This window comes from Carcharodon carcharias, chromosome 25 (genome assembly GCF_017639515.1).
Source record: "Carcharodon carcharias isolate sCarCar2 chromosome 25, sCarCar2.pri, whole genome shotgun sequence".
NCBI classification, from domain to species: domain Eukaryota; kingdom Metazoa; phylum Chordata; class Chondrichthyes; order Lamniformes; family Lamnidae; genus Carcharodon; species Carcharodon carcharias.
In genome coordinates this window covers 47180291-47200022 of record NC_054491.1, presented here as the reverse complement: position 1 = coordinate 47200022, position 19732 = coordinate 47180291, and the positions used below count along the sequence as shown (strand labels likewise).

Sequence of the window (19732 nt, the reverse complement as noted above, 5' to 3'; positions counted from 1 at the left end):
CGGGTCCTGATGGACTTCATCCTAGGGTGTTAAAAGAGATGGCTAATGAATTTGTAGATGCATTGGTGTTAATTTTCCAAAATTCCCTCGATTCTAGTAAGCTTCCATCAGACTGGAAAGTAGCAAATGTAACCCCCTCTATTCAAGAAGGGAGAGAGGCAGAAAACAGGAAACTGTAGGCTCGTCAGCTTGACATCTGTCGTGGGGAAGTTATTAGAATTGACCATGAAGGAGATTATAGCTGGGCACTTAGAAAAACTCAAGGTAATTGGGAAGAGTCAGCATGGTTTTGTGAAAGGGAAATCATGCTTAATCCATTTATTGAAGTTCTTGGGGGGAGGTGATGGTGTGGTGGTATTGTCGCTCGACTAGTAATCCAGAGACCCCAGGTTTGAATCACGTCAGATGGTGGAATTTGAATTTAATAAAAACCTGGAATTAAGAATCTAATGATGACCATGAAACCATTGTTGACTGTTGTAAAAACCTATCTGGTTCACTAATGCCCTTTAGGGAAGGAAATCTGCCGTCCTTACCTGGTCTGGCCCACATGTGACTCCAGATCCACATGTTGGGAGAGCTGTCTCACAAACTAGTCAAGCAACAGCCTGACATAGTCATCCTCACTGAATCATATCTTACAGATAATGTCCCAGGCACTACCAACACCATCCCTGGGTATGTCCTGTTCCATTGCAGGACAGACCCAGCAGAGGTGGCGGCACAGTTGTAGGGAGGGAGTTGCCTTGGGAGTCATCAACATCAACTTCGGACCCCATGAAGCCTCATGGGCAAGGAAACCCCCTACTGATTACCATGTACTGCCCCTCCTTCAGCTGATGAATCAATGTTGAACACCACTTGGAGGAAGCACTGAGGGTGGCAAGGGAGCAGAATGTACTCTGTCCATCACCAAGAGTGACTCAGCAGCACCACTATTGACTGAGCTGACTGAGGCCTAAATGACATAGCTGCTAGACTGGGTCTGTGACAGGTGGTGAGGGAAGCAACAAGAGGGAAAACATATTTGACCTCATCCTCACCAACCTCCCCACCACAGATGCATCTGTCCATGAAAGTATCGGTAGGAGTGACCACTGCACAGTCATTGTGGAGACAAAGTCCTGCCTTCACATTGAGGATACCCCCCCAACCGCCCCATTGTGTTGTGTGGCACTACCACCGTGTTAAATGGGATAGATTTGGAACAGATCTAGCAGCTCAAGACTGGTCATCCATGAGGCGCTGTGGGCCATCAGCAGCAGCAGAATTGTACTCGAACACAAACCATAACCTCATAGCCCATCATATCCCCCAGTCTACCATTACCATCAAGCCAGGGGATCAACCCTGGTTGAATGAAGAGAGTAGGAGGACCTGCCAGGAGCAGCATCAGGCATACCAAAAAATAAGGTGTCAGTCTGGTGAAGCTATAACACAGGACTACTTGCATGCCAAGCACCATAAGCAGCATCCAGTCATGAATGGTTGTGGATAATTAAACAACTCACTGGAGGAGGAGGCTCCACAAATATCCCCATCCTCAATGATGGGGGAGCCCAGCATGTCGGTGCAAAAGGTAAGGCTGAAGCTTTTGTTAAAATCTTCCCGGCTATGTGGAAAATTGCCCAGGTATGTCCTGTACACAAAAAGCAGGACAAATCCAACCTGGCCCAATACTGTCCCTTCAGTCTACTCTAGATCATCAGTAAAGTAATGGAAGGGGTTATCAACAGTGCTATCAAGTAGCACTTAGCAATAACCTGCTCACTGACACCCAGTTCGAATTCCGCCAGGGCCACTCAGCTCCTGACCTCATTGCCGCCTTAGTTCAAACATGGACAAAAGAGCTGAACTCGTGAGGTGAGTGTGACTGTCCTTGACATCAAGGCAGCATTTGACTGAGTGTGGCATCAAAGAGCCCTAGCAAAACTGGAGTCAATGGTAATCAGTGGAAAAAACTCTCCACTGGTTGGAATCATATCTTTCAGAAAGGAAGATGGTTGTGTTTGTTGGAGGTCAGTCATCTCAGCTCCAGGCATCACTGCAGGAGTTCCTCAGGGTAGTGTCCTTGGCCCAACCATCTTCAGCTGCTTCATCAATGATCTTCCTTCTATCATAAGGTCAGAAGTGGGGATGTTCGCTGATGACTCTCCAATGTTCAGCACCATTTGTGACTCCTTAGACCCTGAACCAGTCCATGTCCAAATGCAGCAAGTCCTGGACAATATCCAGGCTTGGGCTGGCAAGTGGCATGTAAAATACACCACTGTCAGGCAATGATCATCTCCAACAAGAGACAATCTAACCATCACTCCTTGATGTTCAATGGCACTGCCATCACTGAATTCCCCACTATCAACATCCTGGGGGTTACCATTGACCAGAAACTGAACTGGACTAGCCATATAAATAGTATGGCTGAAGTGGTCTATCCAGTTTCATTCCTTTTTCAAGGCTTTGTAGCGGTTTAATACAACTGAGTGTCTGGCTAGGCCATTTCAAAGGGCACTTGAGTGTCAACCACATTGCTGTGGGCCTGGAGACACATGCAGGCCAGACCAGGTAAGGACAGCAGATTTCCTTTTCTAAAGGATATGAGTGAACTAGTCAACAATCAACAATAGTTTCATGGCCATCCTTAGACTTTTAATTCCAGATTTTTATTGAATTCAAATTCCACCATCTGCTGTGACCTGATTTGAACCTGGGTCCCCAGAGTATTACAAAAACAAAAGTACCTGGAAAAACTCAGCAGGTCTGGCAGCATCTGTGGAGAGGAACACAGTTAACGTTTCGAGTCCAATTTACACTTCAACAGAACTAAGTAAAAATAGAAGAGAGGTGAAATATAAGCTGGTTTAAGGGGGGGTGGAACAAGTAGAGCTGGATAGAGGGCCAGTGATAGGTGGAGATAACCAAAGGATGTCACAGCCAAAAGGACAAAGAGGTGTTGAAGGTGGTGATATTATCTAAGGAATGTGCTAATTAAGGGTAGAAAGCAGGACGAGCAAGGTACAGATAGCCCTAGTGGGGGTGGGGTGGGGTGAAGGAATCGAAATAGGCTAAAAGGTAGAGATAAAACAATGGATGGAAATACATTTAAAAATAATGTAAATAGGTGGGAAAAGGAAAATCTATATAAATTATTGGGGAAAAAAGGGGGGATGAGAAAGGTGGTGGGGATGGAGGAGAGAGTTCATGATCTAAAATTGTTGAACTCAATATTCAGTACGGAAGGCTGTAAAGTGCCTAGTTGGAAGATGAGGTGCTGTTCCTCCAGTTTGCGTTGAGCTTCACTGGAATAATGCAGCAAGCCAAGGACGGACATGTGGGCATGAGAGCAGGGTGGAGTGTTGAAATGGCAAGCGACAGGTCTGGGTAATGCTTGTGGACAGACCGAAGGTGTTCTGCAAAGCGGTCACTCAGTCTGCGTTTGGTCTCTCCAGTGTAGAGGAGACTGCATTGGGAGCAACGAATGCAGTAGACTAAATTGGGGGAAGTGCAAGTGAAATGCTGCTTCACTTGGGATGAGTGTTTGGACCCTTGGAATGGTGAGGAGAGGGGAAGTAAAGGGGCAAGTGTTGCACCTTCTGCAGTTGCATGGGAAGGTGCCGTGGGAGGGGATTGAGGTGAAGGGGGCTGATGGAGGAGTGAACCAGGGTGTCCCGGAGGGAACGATCCCTACGGAATGCCGCCAAGGGGGGTGAAGGGAAGGTGTGTTTGGTGGTGGCATCATGCTGGAGTTGGCGGAAATGGCGGAGGATTATTATTTGAATGCGGAGGCCGGTGAGGTGATAAGTGAGGCCAAAGGGGACCCTATCATGTTTCTGGGAGGGAGGAGAAGGCGTGAGGGCGGATGCGCGGGAGATGGGCCGGACACGGTTGAGGGCCCTGTCAACGACCGTGGGTGGAAAACCTCGGTTAAGGAAGAAGGAGGACATGTCAGAGGAACTGTTTTTGAAGGTAGCATCATCCGAACAGATGCGACGGAGACGAAGGAACTGAGAGAATGGGATGGAGTCCTTACAGGAAGCGGGATGTGAAGAGCTGTAGTCGAGGGAGCTGGGGGAGTCGGTAGGCTTGTAATGGATATTGGTGGACAGCCGGAGTAGGACTGGAACAAGGAATGTTTCCCGTACCTCATAAAGAGACAGGCATAGCTGGGGCCCATGCAGGTACCCATAGCCACACCTTTTATTTGGAGGAAGCGAGAGGAGTTTAAGGAGAAATTGTTCAGTCTGAGACCAAGTTCAGCCAGACGGAGGAGAGTAGTGGTGGATGGGGATTGTTCGGGCCTCTGTTCAAGGAAGAAATGGAGAGCTACCAGACCATCCAGGTGGGGGATGGAGGTGTAGAGGAATTGGACGTCCATGGTGAAGAGGAGGCGGTTGGGGCCAGGGAACTGGAAATATGATGTAGGGTGTCAGAGGAATCTCATTCCTTGGTCCATTCCTACTCCGGCCTCCTCCCACAATTCTTTCTCCGGTACATCGATGATTGCTTCGGTGCTGCTTCATGCTCTCGTCCGGACCTGGAAAAATTTATTAATTTTGCCTCCAATTTCCACCCCTCCATCATTTTCACGTGGTCCATCTCTGACACTTCCCTTCCCTTCCTTGACCTCTCTGTCTCAATTTCTGGTCCACCAATATCCATTTCAAGCCTACCGACTCCTACAGCTACCTCGACTACAGCTCCTCATACCCCGCTTCCTGTAAGGACTCCATCCCGTTCTCTCAGTTCCTTCGCCTCTGTCACATCTGTTCTGATGATGCCATTTCAAAAACAGTTCCTCTGACATGTCTTTCTTCCTTACGCGAGGTTTTCCACCCACGGTGGTTGACAGGGCCCTCAACCGTGTCCGGCCCATCTCCCGCGCATCCACCCTCACGCCTTCTCCTCCCTCCCAGAAACATGATAGGTTCCCCCTTATCCTCACATCACCCCACCAGCCTCCGCATTCAAAGGATCATCCTCCGCCATTTCCTCCAATTCCAGCATGATGCCACCACCAAACACATCTTCTTCCCCCCCCCCCCCCCACCCACTGCCCGGTGGCATTCCACAGGGATCGTTCCCTCCAGGACACCCTGGTCCACTCCTTCATCACCCCCTACACCTCAAACCCCTCCCACGGCACCTTCCCATGCAACCACAGAAGGTGCAACACCTGCCCCTATACTTCCCCTCTCCTCACTGTCCAAGGGCCCAAACACTCCTTTCAAGTGAAGCAACATTTCACTTGCATCTCCCTCAATTTAGTCTACTGCATTCGTTGCTCCCAATGCAGTTTCCTCCACATTGGAGAGACCAAACGCAGACTGAGTGACCGCTTTGCAAGCATGACCCAGACCTCCCTGTCGCTTGCCATTTCAACACTCCACCCTGCTCTCATGCCCACATGTCTGTCCTTGGCCTGCTGCATTGTTCCAGTGAAGCTCAACGCAAAGTGGAGGAATAGCAACTCATCTTCCTACTAGGCACTTTACAGCCTTCCGGACTGAATATCGAGTTCAATAATTTTAGATCGTGAACTCTCTCCTCCATCCCCATCCCCTTTCTAATCTCTCCCCCCTCCCCTTTTTTTTTCCAATAATTTATATAGATTTTTCTTTTCCTACCTATTTCCATTATTATATGTATTTCCATCCATTGTTTTATCTCTACCTTTTAACCTATTTCGATTCCTTCACCCCACCCCACCCCCACTAGGGCTATCTGTACCTTGCTCGTCCTGCTTTCTACCCTTAATTAGCAAATTCCTTTAGATAATATCACCACGTTCAACACCTCTTTGTCCTTTTGTCTGTGACATCCTTTGGTTATCTCCTCCTATCACTGGCCCTCTATCCAGCTCTACCTGTCCCACACCCCCTTAAACCAGCTTATATTTCACCTCTCTTCTATTTCTACTTAGTTCTGTTGAAGGGTTATTCGGAATCGAAACGTTAACTGTGTTCCTCTCCGCAGATGCTGTCAGACCTGCTGAGTTTTTCCAGGTATTTTTGTTTTTGTTTTGGATTTCCGGCATCCGCAGTTTTTTGCTTTTATCCCCAGAGCATTACCCTGGCTGTCCGGATTACTAACCCAGCGACAATACCATTGTGCCTTCCCACCCCCTAAATAAGTCGGCAAAAATCTAACAGTTGGAATATAATGTGGGAAAATGTGCAATTGTTCACTTTGGTAGGAAGAATAAAAAAGCAGAGTATTATTTAAACTGAGAATGGCTACAGAATTCCGAGGTGCAGAGGGATCTAGGTGTTCTAGTGCATGAGTCACAAAAAGGTACAACAAGGAATTAAGAAGGCGAATGGAATGATATCCTTTTATGTTCAGTTCCTCTTGTAATAAAGTAAGGATGTTAAGCTTCAGTTACACAGGACATTGGTGAGACCACATCTCAAATATTGTTTGTAGTTTTGGTCTCCTTATGTAAGGAATGAAGTAAATTCTAGTAGAGGAGGGAGACAGGGGTGGGTGGGCTCAAGTTCTGTCATTTCTGATTCTCAGGAGGAATCTGGTTTGGAGCCGGTTCAGAGGAGGTTTACTGAATTGACACTTGGAATGAGGAAAGGTTAGACAGACTGGGCTTGTTTCCACTGGAGTTTTGAAGAGTGAGAGATGACATGATTGAGGTATATAAGATCTTGAACGGTCTTGACAAGGTGGATGTGCAAAGGATGTTTCCTCTTGAGACTGAGTTCAGACCTAGGGGGCACTGTTTTAAAATAAGGGGTCACCCTTTTAGGACAGAGATGAGGAGAAATCTTTTCTCTGAGAATTGTGTAACTTGGGAGACAGGGTCACTGAATATTTTTAAGGCAGAGGTAGATAGATTCTTGTTAGGCAAGGGAATCAAAGGTTATCGAAGGTGGATGGGAATGTGGGATTCGAAACACAAGCAGGTCAGCAATGATCTTGTTAAATGGCAGAGCAGGCTCGAGGGGCCGAATGGCCTACTCCTGATCCTATTTCGTTGTTTGTATGTTTGTTTGTAATGGAAATATTTCCATTGGAATGAAGGTCCAGGAAGCGTGCAGAATTGGTTGCAAGGAAGATGTTCTTTTTTCCAGGAGAGAGGACAGTGCACTTAGACAGAACTGAACACCCAGAGTATAGGACAATTAGAGACAGGGCTAAACACTCTGGACATGTTTGTTTGACAGTGACGTAGAATTAAGAATGTTAGAGGAGGAGCTTCAGAAAGGCTGAATGAGAACCATTCTTATTGCTAACTATAGTTTGTGTTGCTTTTAGTTCGCCCAGATAATCGAGTTAAGAAAATGTACAATGGTTATCTTAACATCACTAACAAGCAGTTCACTGAGGAACTGGAAGATTCCGACTCTGAAGAATTTAAGACCCTGGCAGCTACAGTTGAGGAAATGGTGAGTTTGTGCTTATACCATTCTGCAGGGCAGATACAGCGCGGGCTTAGAAACAGAGTAAATTTCCTTCTACACTGTCCCCATCAAACACTCCCAGCTCAGGTACAGCATGAATTACAGTCATTACACACCCGCTATATTGTGCGCAAAGCCCACCTGTCCATGCACCCTACAGCAGAGGTTAGTGCCTGTCTCTTCAAAATTTTACCAGTGTAGATTAAATGTGGGTTTAATTTGCACTAAAAATATACAAAGTTGTATTTAATTCATTCTTCTCTCTTTTTTCACTATTTCAGCTTCAGGAAACTTACACGAAAACCGATGGATTGGCTCCGTACTATGTCCAGTCCACTGTCACTGCATTCAGGTATGCTCACTTGGACAATCCACCCCTGAGGTGGGTTGTGTGGCTTAATCGCAGTACAGATTCCATGGTTCCTGATTCTCAGAGTGGGGGTTGGTCTAGTCCGGTTCCATGATTCCTGAATTCCTGATTCTCGAGGCTCTAGTTCCACGATTCCTGATTCTAGTGGGGGAGGGAGACAGGGTGGGTGGGCTAAAGTTTTGTCATTCCTGATACTCAGGAGGAATCTGGTTCCATAATTTTTGATTCTTGAGGTGGAGATTACCAGTTCCTGAGGTATCAGTTCCTGGGACACACACTGACTTCACTATGCCTTTTGCACCAGGGGCCATTGGACTGTGACCAGTATCCTGAACCCAGGTTGATGTCTCCCCTACCTAACTGGGTGCAGGGGACTGAGCCTAGGGACTTGCAGTGTTTGCAGATGTTGTACAGGAGCAAGACAACTTCTCATGAATTGTTGTCCTGTATGCAGAAGATTGAACTTCCTTGCCTTATGTTCTCTCAGTTTTTTAAGCTTTGGGAAATCTTAAGGGTTGAATGTTTCTGTGATGTTTGACCTGACTCCTCCTCCTCCCTGCAGCGAAGGCTCTGTAATCGCTTATTACTGGCTTGAATGTCGAGTCCCACCAGAGAAGGAGGCCGAACTTGATAAAGCCGTTGGTGCTCTATCTGTGCTGTCTAGGTCTCACCCAAGATTTTTTTCTAAATCGTTAAGGGTTAACAACATGGTTATCGATCGTAAGTACTGCTTGTTTTTCAGTGTTCAGTGCAGAGTGAATGACTATTTGTTTGTTTGATTGTGGATTCTACAATTACATCTACATTAACATTTTATTGTGAATTTTCTTTGATTGAGATGAAGAAAGAAATTGTAGAATTAACCACAAATGTTCCCTTTAATGCTCCTGTACCACCTTCCCCATCCAGCACCTCTCCCTGTTCTACCCTCTTACCTCTGCTGGACCCCAAGTTCTCCCCATTCCCCTGCTGAAATGTCCACATCCACCCCTGCCCCAAAAGAAGCCTTACCCTCAGTAATTTCAATCTTCATTTCCGTTCTTCTTGACCTTGCCTGAGTTTGTCATTTGCCTCAAACAAAAGCTAAAATAGCTGGATAAATCTCAGCAGGTCTGACAGCATCTGCAGAGAGGAATACAGTTAACGTTTCAAGTCCGTATAACTCTTCATCATTGTTATTTGCCTGACCTCCCTGAACCCTTGCTCTGTGTCCAGACTCTCCTCATACTCATGGGCACCCTTGACCTCATCTGGTGTGACCTTTCCACTCCCATGTATGAACCATATCTTCTATCCCACACCCACACCACCACCCCCCACAGTCTCTTCCTCTGTCTGGCTATGATATAACAAACTACTGCGAGTCACGAGCCTAACCTTTCATTCACCAAAATACTGCTGCATATTTGCACAGCCATTTCCTCACTTGCAGCTCCCCACTCAACCCACCCTGAGCACTCCCCACCTCGCCCGTTATCCTCCCCCCGCCCCCTCGCCCGTTATCCTCCCCCCGCCCCCTCGCCCGTTATCCTCCCCCCGCCCCCTCGCCCGTTATCCTCCCCCCGCCCCCTCGCCCGTTGTCCTCCCCCCGCCCCCTCGCCCGCCCCCTCTTTCCCCCCCTCCCCACCCACCCACACAAATCTTTCCAAGATCACTTTATCCACGTGACCCTCCCACGCTGTTCATGGATTTGGGTAATAGTTCCTATCTGCACTTACTTCTCCTTCACTCAAAACCTAAACTGCCTTTTTCAAATCCCACTGTCTTTGCAAATCAACAGCCCGAGTCCAATCTCGCTTTTCTCTCAAGCCCATAAATGCCTTTTTGCCTCCCAGCCGTCTCTTCACAAATCAACTTTAAATGTCTTCAATGAGATTTGGCCCCTGCCTTAGCACTGGAGCAACTATATCAAAGTGACATATGGCTTCTTGTGACTGGGGTTGACTTTCCTTCTTTGTTCTCGTCGAGCTCTCTGCAGCCCACAAAGCCATCCTCCACTTATAGTTTTAAAGAAAGTGGCAGCAGAGATAGTGGATGCATTGGCTATAATATTCCAAAATTCCCTGGATTCTGGATAGATTCCAGTGGATTGGAAAAATGCTAATGTAACGCCCTTATTCAAAAAGTGGGTGAGGTAGAATGTGGGAAACTATAGACCAGCTGTTTTAACGTCTGTTGTTGGGAAATTGTTGGAATCCATTATTAAGGAAGTAGTAATGGGGCATTTAGAAAGTCAAAATGCAATCCATCAGAGTCAGCATGGTTTTATGAAGAGTAAATCGTATTTGACCAATTTGCTAGAGTTCTTTGAAGATGTGACAAGCAAAGTGGATAATGGGGATCCTGTAGATGTAATATATCTGGACTTCCAGAAGGCCTTTAATAAGGTGCCGCACAAAAGATTAATACACAAGATCACACAGAGTTAGGGGTAATATATTAGCTTGGATAGAGGATTGGCTAACCAACAGAAAGCAGAGAGTTGGGATAAATGGGTCTTTTTCTGGATGGCAAGTTGTAACTAGTGGGGTGCCACAGGGTTCAGTCCTTGGGCCCCAACTATTTACAATCTATATTAATGACTTGGATTCCGGGATAGAAGGTACTATAGCTAAATTTGCAGATGACACCAAAATAGGTGGGAAAGTAAGTTGCAAGGAAGAAATAAGAAATTTACAAATGGATATGGACAGTTAGGCGAATGGGCTAAAATTTGGCAGATGGAGTTTAACGTGGATAAGTGTGAGGTTATCCATTTTGGTTGGAAGAATAAAAAGGCGACTTATTATGTAAATGGAGAGAAACTTCAGAATGCTTCAGTGCAGAGGGATCTGGGTGTCCTCGTGCATGAATCGCTGAAAGCTAGTATGCAGATACAGCAGGTAATAAGGAAGGTAAATGGAATTTTGGCATTTATTGCTAAAGGGATAAAAACAGGGAAGTGTTGTTGCAACTGTACAAGGCATTGGTGAGACTGCACCTGGAGTACTGTGCACAGTTTTGGTCCCTTTACTTGAGGAAGGATGTAGTTGCATTGGAGGCGGTTCAGAATAGGTTCACTAGATTGATTAGATGCGGGGCTTGTCTTATGAGGAGAGATTGAGCAGTTTAGGCCCATACTCACTAGAGTTAAGAAGGATGAGAGGAGATCTAATTGAGGTATATAAGATGCTAAAGGGGACAGACAAAGTAGATGTGGAGCGGATGTTTGCCCTGTGGGACATTCTAGAATGAGAGGCCATAGTTTTAGACTAAGGGGTGGTAGATTTAAATCAGAGATGAGGAGGAATTACTTTTCTCAAAGGGTCGTGAATCTGTGGAATTCGCTACCTCAGAGTGCAGTTGATGCTGGGACACTGAATAAATTTAAGGAGAAGATAGACAGATTTTTAATTAGTAACAGGTTGAAAGGTTATGGGGAGAGGGTGGGAAATTGGAATTGAGGCCGAAAGGAGATCAGCCATGATTGTAATGAATGGTGGGGTAGGCTCGAAGGGCTGAATTGCCTACTCCTGCTCCTAGTTGGGTTAAGACTACCCTCCCCGGTTTGAGCCTTACTTATCCACTTGTAGCCAGAGCATCTCTAGGAATGGTTTCTCTTCACGCTTGGAGTCCTGGTCTGTCAAAACCTCTCGTTTAAAACACCTTTGAGGTTGTATTGATCATGATCAGCTGCCTTATCTTGTGCCATAGTCCTGATGAGGGCACTGTCAGTGCCCCTTGAGAGAATGAGGATTGGAGGATACCTGTGCCCTCAGAAATTCGGGACCAGGCTGGCAGGGTTAATTTATCCTTTCATGGGACATGGGTATAGCTGGCAAGACCAGCATTTGTTGCCCATCCCTAACTGCCCTGGAACTGAGTGGCTTGCTAGGTCATTTCAGAGGGCAATTAAGAGTCAACTACATTGCTGTGGCTCTGGAATCACATCTGGGCCAGACCAGGTAAGGGTGGCAGATTTCCTAAAGGACACCCATGAACCAGATGGGTTTTTAAAACAGTTGATGATATCTGTCATGGTCACCATTGTTAAGATTTTGTAATTAATTTAATTTAAATTCCACCATCTGCCATTGTGGGATTTGATCCCATGTCCACAACACATTAGCCTGGACCTCTGGATTACTGGTCCATTGGCGTTACCACTACTCCACCATCTCCCCAGCCAACTTCCAACCTTCTTCATTCTGGAAGTAGATGAACTGGCACTCGATGGTTGCCCTGGGTTTGAAATTTGGTACAGTCAAAGGGGTTGGGCACGAGAGGTAGGGTGGGTGTTGCAGCAGGGTGGGTCAATGGTTGATGAGGAGGAGAGAGGGTTGGGCAGTGGTGGGGGAAGGTGTGTATGTGATATGCATTGGTGGATAATGTGGGGATGGGAGGAAGTGGTTTGGTTAGGTTGTGGGGGGGTGGGGGGCACATTCTGCCCCAGAATTGTGTTAATACTTGCACTTTGTGCTTTCAGGTGCCGATCCAAGGAAGGTGAAGCCACCAAAGGACAGTAAGTATCCGGAACACTGAGCCTGAAGAGGCGGAGGTGTAGCTTCTGGCAAGGATCTGCCATGTCCGTTCTGTTAGCAGCACTCGATGGTTTGGGCTGCAGATTTTGGGGTGTGTGGGCAGGGGTATTTGGTGCCAGGGTATGGGACTAAATTTGAGCCTGGTTTTCTACTGTTCTTGGCAATTTCCCTAAGACGGCAGAGAACTGTATGATGGAGCTGCTTGTTCTATGAATATAGGAGGGGCAGGATACAGATGGAAGATTTAGTTGTCCGTGGTTTATAATTCTTTCATTCTCTCTGACAGAAAGCTGCTCTTATGACATGCATGCAACGCCCGGAACGAACAGCACATTCACATCACCAGGTTTTCCGCATTCTCCCTACCCTGCTGATTCCTGGTGTCAATGGGTTATACGGGCAGACTCTGACCATATTCTTGAACTCAACTTTGTGACGTTTGACCTGGAGAAAATCTGCCAGAATGACTTTGTCACAGTTTATGACTCGCTGAGTCCAATTGAAAAACGAGAAATAACAGAGTAAGTGAGGAGTCGGAAGTTACTTGAAAACTCCCCGTCGAAACATGCCTTTCTCTTCTGGCCCAACTGGCCTTTATTTGCAAGGTTGAGTTTTCCTGTTTCTGTTCAATTCCATATTTCCCAGTCAGTTATGAGTTTGTGTTTCCCACAGTGCAGCCAACCTGCCCTGGACTGCGAAAGCACCTGCTTGCTGCTGGTGGGATGTCTTCATTCAGAGATTCCAATATGCTGGGTCATGGTGGAAATGATAATCCACAGTCTGGAACTAGAATATCTTTAGCATCAATATACTCCAAGCTGTGGATCCAGGGCAGTACTGAGGGAGTGCTGCACTGCCAGAGGGTCATTACTGAGGGAGCACTGCACTGCACTGTCGGAGATGCATTTTTCAGATGAAACATTAAACCGATGCTCTTTTGCCCTCAAGTGTGTAAAAGAATGCATGGCATTTTGTAAAGAAGAGTGCAGGAGTTCTCTTCAGTGTCCTGGCCAATATTCATCCCATAACCAACACCTAAAAGTAGATGACCTGGCTAGCATCACATTGCTGCTTGTGGTAATTTAACTGTGAACATTGGCTGCACCAAAACAGTGAATACACTTCAATGCTGCATAGTATCAATCCTTCTACCCACTGATGGATTTTGTGTGACTTCCTGTAGAGAGTGAGGACAGAGTGAGTCTTCCTTCAAAAGATTTTGTCATGTTGTCTGTGAGAGAACAGGGATCGAAAGCCTGCAACTTGTCTAGTTGTGGAGTAGCCCAACTGCATGTGACTATGACTGGAGCTTTACATTGGTGGGAAACCTGTTGTGATGTCACCTACAGGCAAAACTGGTGACAATATATATAGCAGATGGCCTAATAGAGCCTGTATCTTTTTTGTTCTGACAGGCGCTGTGGTGTCTATCCTCCAACAAATGCACTTAAGTTGATATCCTCTCGCAATGTGATGCTTGTGACATTGATAACCGATGATAATGAGAATTACCCGGGATTTAAAGCAGTGTTCAGGCAGCTGCCAAAGAGAAAAGGTAAAAATCTCATTGCGGTCTGAATTCAAGGGCACTGGACTGAGACCCGAACTAGGATTTCACCCTGAATCTGGACTAGACCCAAGTGAGAGTGCCACTGATGCTTATTCCATATTGGATGTCAATTTAATTTGTCTTGTTTTTCTGTCTGTGAAGTGAATGGTGGGTGTTTTGTAATGTGTTGTACATCACAGAATCACATTTTATGATGTATTTTCCTCGTACCCCTTTCGGCAGCAAGAGCCAGAGGCCTGTTGGTGACCAGTGCCGTTTTGGAGGTGTGAGATGGTGAATGGTTTCAGCTGTGTGGTCAATCTTGAAGTAATCAATGCTTTTGGTGAAACTGGCAGGAGTTTTTTCTTCATTTTCTGTTCCTTCCTGTGAGATTGTGAATGCTATGGTGGGGTTCCCTTCTCCAACTGAAGCCCCTCCCTTTTGAGATGCTGATCGCATATTCCTGTGGCTGTTTAATTAATTGTCTTTGATGTGGTATTTTGTTGGAAACAATAATGAAAGTGCTTTCTAGTGTCACATCTCATTTATTTGTACCTTTAGGTGCACTCCCTCCTGCTGATTTTTTTGCCAAAATTATTGGGGCCTGCACTTCCTTACAGGCCCTCTTGTCTATTCAATCCCAGAGTATCAGTGCTTTTACAGATGTATAGCAATGCCCTATTAATGAGAAAGGTGATTTGTTTTTGATAGAGTGCAGAAAGGTTCTCGAAGGATCCGGGGTTTTCTCTTCCCCATACTATCCAGCATATTACCCACCTCGAGCAGACTGTACCTGGATTTTGAGGGTAAGAATGTGCAATTCAATATGCATTCTAACTCTTTCTTCTGACAAATGTATCACTTCATACTTCACTGTATTAAATATTATCAAACATGCGTTTGTCCATTTCACCAGTCTGCCTGTCTGTCCATTTCACCAGTCTGCCTGTCTGTCCATTTCACCAGTCTATGCCATATATCCTGTTACTATGGTTTCCTACATTTCTGGGTTTTGTGTCATCCACAAACCCCGAACAGGTCAGTCTAGCCCTGGAGGAATGCCAATGTATACTGCCCTCCAGTCTGAAAAATACTGTTTGCCACTGCCCTCGGCTTCTCAACCCTCAAGTCAGTTTCGTATCCATGCTGCCACTGTCCCTTTAATTTGACGGGCTTCAACTTTGCTAGCAAATCTATCGTGGTGCTTTGTCAAATACCACATCCACAAAATCAACCTTTCCACCCTCATCAACCCTCTTTGTTACCTCATCAGACACCTCAATGAAGTTCACCAAATATGATTTGCCATTAAAAAAAAATCCATGTTGCATTTGAATTTCAAGCGGCAATTATTTTTTTTCTCTGTTATTATCTCTAACCTCCCTTTCTTCTCTAAAGTCCTTAAACACGTTGTCACCTCCCAGATTTGTTTCCAACTTTCCCACAGCTCCATGTTTGAATCAGGTTTCTGCTATACCACAGTATCAAAATGGCTTATCATAGTCACAAATGGCATCCTGCCTGACTGTGACAAAGGTAAACTCTTCCTTCTCGTCGTTCTGGAGCTGCCTGCAGCCTTTGACGCAGTTGACCATACAATCCTCCTGTCCATACTGTCATCCAGCTGGGTGGGTCTGCTCTTATATCAGGTTCCCTATATAACTGTAACCAGAAAATCACTTAGAAAAGCTTCTCTTCCCACTCCTACACTATTACCTATCATATCCTCCAAGGATCTATCCTTGGTCCCCTCCTATTTCTCATCTACGGCCTGCACCTCAGTGACGTCATCTGAAAGCACAGTGTGTATGCTGACTGACACCCAGCTCTACATCCCCTTCGCCTCTCTCGACTCCTGTACTGTTGCTAAATTATCAGACTACTTATCCGACATCCATACTGGATAAACAGAAATTTCCTCCAATGAAATATTGTGAAGGTGGAAGCCATCGTTTTCAGCCCCCACTCCAAACTCTGTTACCTACTATGATGCCATACCTCTCCTTGGCTACAGAATGAGATTAAAACGGTCTGTTTGCAACCTCGGTATCACATTTTATCCTGAGATGAGTTTCTGACCTCATATTTGCACCATTGCTAAGATCACCTATTTCCACCTCCATAACAATACTCAACTTCGTCCCTGTCTCAGCTCGTCTCTGCTGAAACACTAATCCATGTCTTCGTTACCTCTAGACTTGACAATTCCACTGTACTCCTGGCTGGTCTCTCACATTCTATCCTCCGGTCATCTAAACTCTGTTGCTCATGTCTCAATTTGCAGCAAGTCCAGTTGCCCTATCACTCTGTGCTCGCTGGACACCATTGGCTCCGAGTCAAGCAATGTCTTGATTTTAAAATTCTCATTCTTGTTTTCAAATCCCTAAATGGCCTCAAGCCTCCCGATCTCTGTAATCTCCTCGAGCTCCACAATCGTCACTATCCTATGAGTTATCTGGCCTCAAAATCAGATGAATTGTGCATCCCCAGTTGCTCCACCATTGGAAGCCATGTCTTCAATTGCCTTGGCCATACGTTCTGGAATACCCTCCCTATAACGCTCCCTCTCTCTACTTTACTTTCCCTCTTTAAGATGATCCTTAAAACCTACATCTTTGACCAGGCTTTTAGTCATCTGACCTAATATCTCCTTTTGTGGTTCATGTCAAATATCAGGGAATTACAGACCGCTTAGCCAAACATCAGTAATAGGGAAATGCTAGAGTCTACTATAAAGGATATAATGACAGGACACTTAGAAAATAGCAACAGGATTAGACAAAGTCAACATGGATTTATGAAAGGGAAATCAAGCTTGACAAACTTACTGAAGTTTTTTGAGGATGTAGCTCGTGGAATAGATAAGGGAGAACCAGTGGATGTGGTGTATTTGGATTTTCAGAAAGCTTTTAATAAAGCCCCACATAATAGGTTAATGTGTAGAATTAAAACACATGGGATTGGGGGTGATATATTGGCATGGATTGAGAATTGGTTAGCAGACTTGAAACAGAGAGTAGAAATAAATGGGTCTTTTTCAGATTGGCAGGCAGTGACTAGTGGATTACCGTATCAGTACTTGGGGCCCCAGCTATTCACATTGTATATCAATGATTTGGATGTGGGAACCAAATATAATATTCCCAAGTTTGCTGATGACACGAAACTTTGTGTGAATTTGAGCAGTGAGGAGGATGTTAAAGGGCTTAAAGGCAATTTAGACAGTTTGAGTGAGTGGGCAAATACATGGCAGATGCAGTATAACGTGGATAAGTGTGAAGTTATCCACTTCAGTAGGAAAAACAGAATGGCAGAGTATTATTTAAATGGTGATAGATTGGGAAATGTTGATGTACAAAGGGACCTGGATGTCCTTGTACACCAATCACTGAAAGCAAGCATGCAGGTGCATCAAGCAGTTAAGAAGGCAAATGGTATGTTGGCCTTCATTGCGAGAGGATTTGAGTACAGGAGCAAGGATGTCTTACTGCAGCTGTACAGGGTCTTGGTGAGACCACACCTGGAATATTGTGTGCAGTTTTGGTCTCCTTACCTCAGAAAGGATATACTTGCCATAGAGGGAGTGCAGCGAAGATTCACCAGACTAATTTGTGGGATGGCAGGATTGTCATATGAGGAGAGATTGGGATTGAGATTGTATTCACTGGAGTTTAGAAGAATGAAAGGGGATCTCATTAAATGTATAAAATTCTGATGGCGATGGACAGACTGGATGTAGGGATATGTTTCCTCTGGCTGAAGCGGGTCCAGAACAAGGGCCTACAGTCTGAGGATGTTTGGCCATTAAGGATTGAGATGAGGAGAAATTTCTTCACTTAGAAGGTGGTGAACCTGTGGAATTCTCTACCACAGAAGGCTCTGAAGGCCAAGTCACTGAATATATTTAAGAAGGAAATAGATTTCTGGACTCTATAGGCGTCAAGGGGTATGGGGAGAGAGTTGCAGTAGGGCGTTGAGATAGAGGATCAGCCATGATCATATTGAATGGACCAGGCTCAAAGGATCGAAGGACCTACTCCTCCTATTTTCTATGCTTCTATGTGTCATACTTGTTTTATAATGTGCCTGTGAAGCACCTTGGGTGTTTCATTATGGAAAAGGTGCTATCTCAATGTCAGTTGTTGTAAAAGTCTCCCCACCACTCATGTTAGGCTGACAGGCCTATAGTTGCTGAGTTTATCCCTTTGCTTATTTATTCAAACAGGGTGAAACATTTGTAATTCCCCAAGCTTCTGGCTCCACACTCACGTTTTTTAAAAATTCTTTATTGAGATGTGGGCATTGCTGGCATTTGTTGCCCATAGCTAATTTCCCTTGAGAAGGTGTTGGCAAGCCACCTTCCTAAACTATTGCAGTCCATCTCTGCATCTACAGTGCTTTTAGGAAGGGGGTTCCAAGATTTTGATCCAGCGACAGTGAAGGAACTGCGATATATTTCCAAGTCAGTATGGTGAGTGGCTGGAGAGAAACTTGCAGGTGGTGGTGTTCCCATGTATCTGCTGCTCTTGTCCTTTTAGGTTTAAGAGGTCATGAGTTTGGAAGGTGCTGTCAAAGGAGGCTTGGTGAGTTTCTGCAATGCACCTTGTCGATGGTACAAAGTGCTGCCATTGTGCATCAGTGGTGGAGAGAATTAGCGTTTAAGGTGCCAATCAAGCGTGTTGCTTTGTCTTGGCTGGTGTTGAGCATCTTGAGTATTGTTGGAGCTGCACTCACCCAGGCAAGTGGAGACTATTCCGTCCCACTCCTGACTTGTGCCTTGTCACTGATGGACCGGTTTTGGGGAGTCAGGAGATGAGAGAATTTCCACAGAATTCCCAGCCTCTGACCTCTTGTAGTCACAGAATTTATAAGGCTAGTTCAGTTTCTAGTTAATGGTAACCCCCAGGGTGTTTTAGTGGGGGATTCAGTTATGGTAATGCCAAGGGCAATGGTTAGATTCTCAGCTCCTCCAGGGTTGTGTGTTATGATATTTACTATTTCTGGTGTTATCTGTATACTCTTCTTTGTGAAGCCATGTTAAGTGTGGATCCTCTTCCTCCTCAGGTGCCTCCTTCCATGAAAGTAAAAGTGGTGTTCAAGGTGTTCCTCCTTCAAGAGCTGAAAGATGGGGTCTGCAAGGACTATGTGGAAATAAATAACCAGAGGTGAGTTGTTGAAGCTGGGCACAGCCCTGATTTTCAGCCCTCTGTGGCAGATATGGTTCTGGGGAACAGCTTAGTGATTTAGTCCTGAATAAATGAGGGTGAGGGGTTGGGTGGAGCAGTGCAATGCTGGGTTTGGTGAAGAATTGGCTGCTGGGAATTGGGGGGTGAAGCTGGGGAACTGGTTGCTGGTGGGGAGGAAAGAACTGAAACCTTGTCTTTATACACTTACAAGCTGTTACATAGAGACACACGTCTTGCACTGCCACATCTGACAACCAGTCTTACATATGAGTACAGATAAATGTCCACTTAATACCCACCACTGCATTAAAATTAAACATCCAATAATTAAAATAGTATTAACAGTTGGTTCCTGACCTAGGGGTCAGGGAAGTGGGGAGCTGGGGGAGGTCAAGACTGGAATGAGTGAGGCTGAGTTTGGGGGTGTCTCTAGTTTCTTCTACAAATGGCTCTAACAGATGCACCATGGCCAAGACTGTTTCCCATAAAATCTCTCTCAGATGCTAAAGGACCTAATCTTTGGTGTACTTCCAGCTATTTCTGTCTGCACCCCTGTGGAAAACACACAAGTTAAGAGCTGATTTCCTCAGCTTTCAGTTGTGAGGAACAGTTGAAGGTTTGGGATCAGGAGGTGTTTGTGACTGATATTCAAGATAAAATGATTGAGGGTGAGGATGTAGGAGAGAGTGCCCTCAGTA

The 19732-nt window shown here is 45.5% G+C and overlaps 1 protein-coding gene across 2 annotated transcripts in view; it reads left to right on the top strand.

Annotated features, from left to right (window-relative positions):
- The window catches only part of LOC121269635 (suppressor of tumorigenicity 14 protein homolog), a 94107-nt gene that overhangs the window by 33192 nt on the left and 41183 nt on the right, over window positions 1-19732 (top strand). For both annotated transcript variants that reach the window (XM_041174387.1, XM_041174388.1), the window contains exons 3-10: window positions 7264-7394; window positions 7691-7761; window positions 8342-8499; window positions 12245-12280; window positions 12586-12820; window positions 13715-13854; window positions 14560-14654; window positions 18913-19013. In XM_041174387.1, the coding sequence (XP_041030321.1) occupies window positions 7264-7394; window positions 7691-7761; window positions 8342-8499; window positions 12245-12280; window positions 12586-12820; window positions 13715-13854; window positions 14560-14654; window positions 18913-19013 (967 nt within the window). The remainder of the gene's footprint in view (window positions 1-7263; window positions 7395-7690; window positions 7762-8341; window positions 8500-12244; window positions 12281-12585; window positions 12821-13714; window positions 13855-14559; window positions 14655-18912; window positions 19014-19732) is intronic.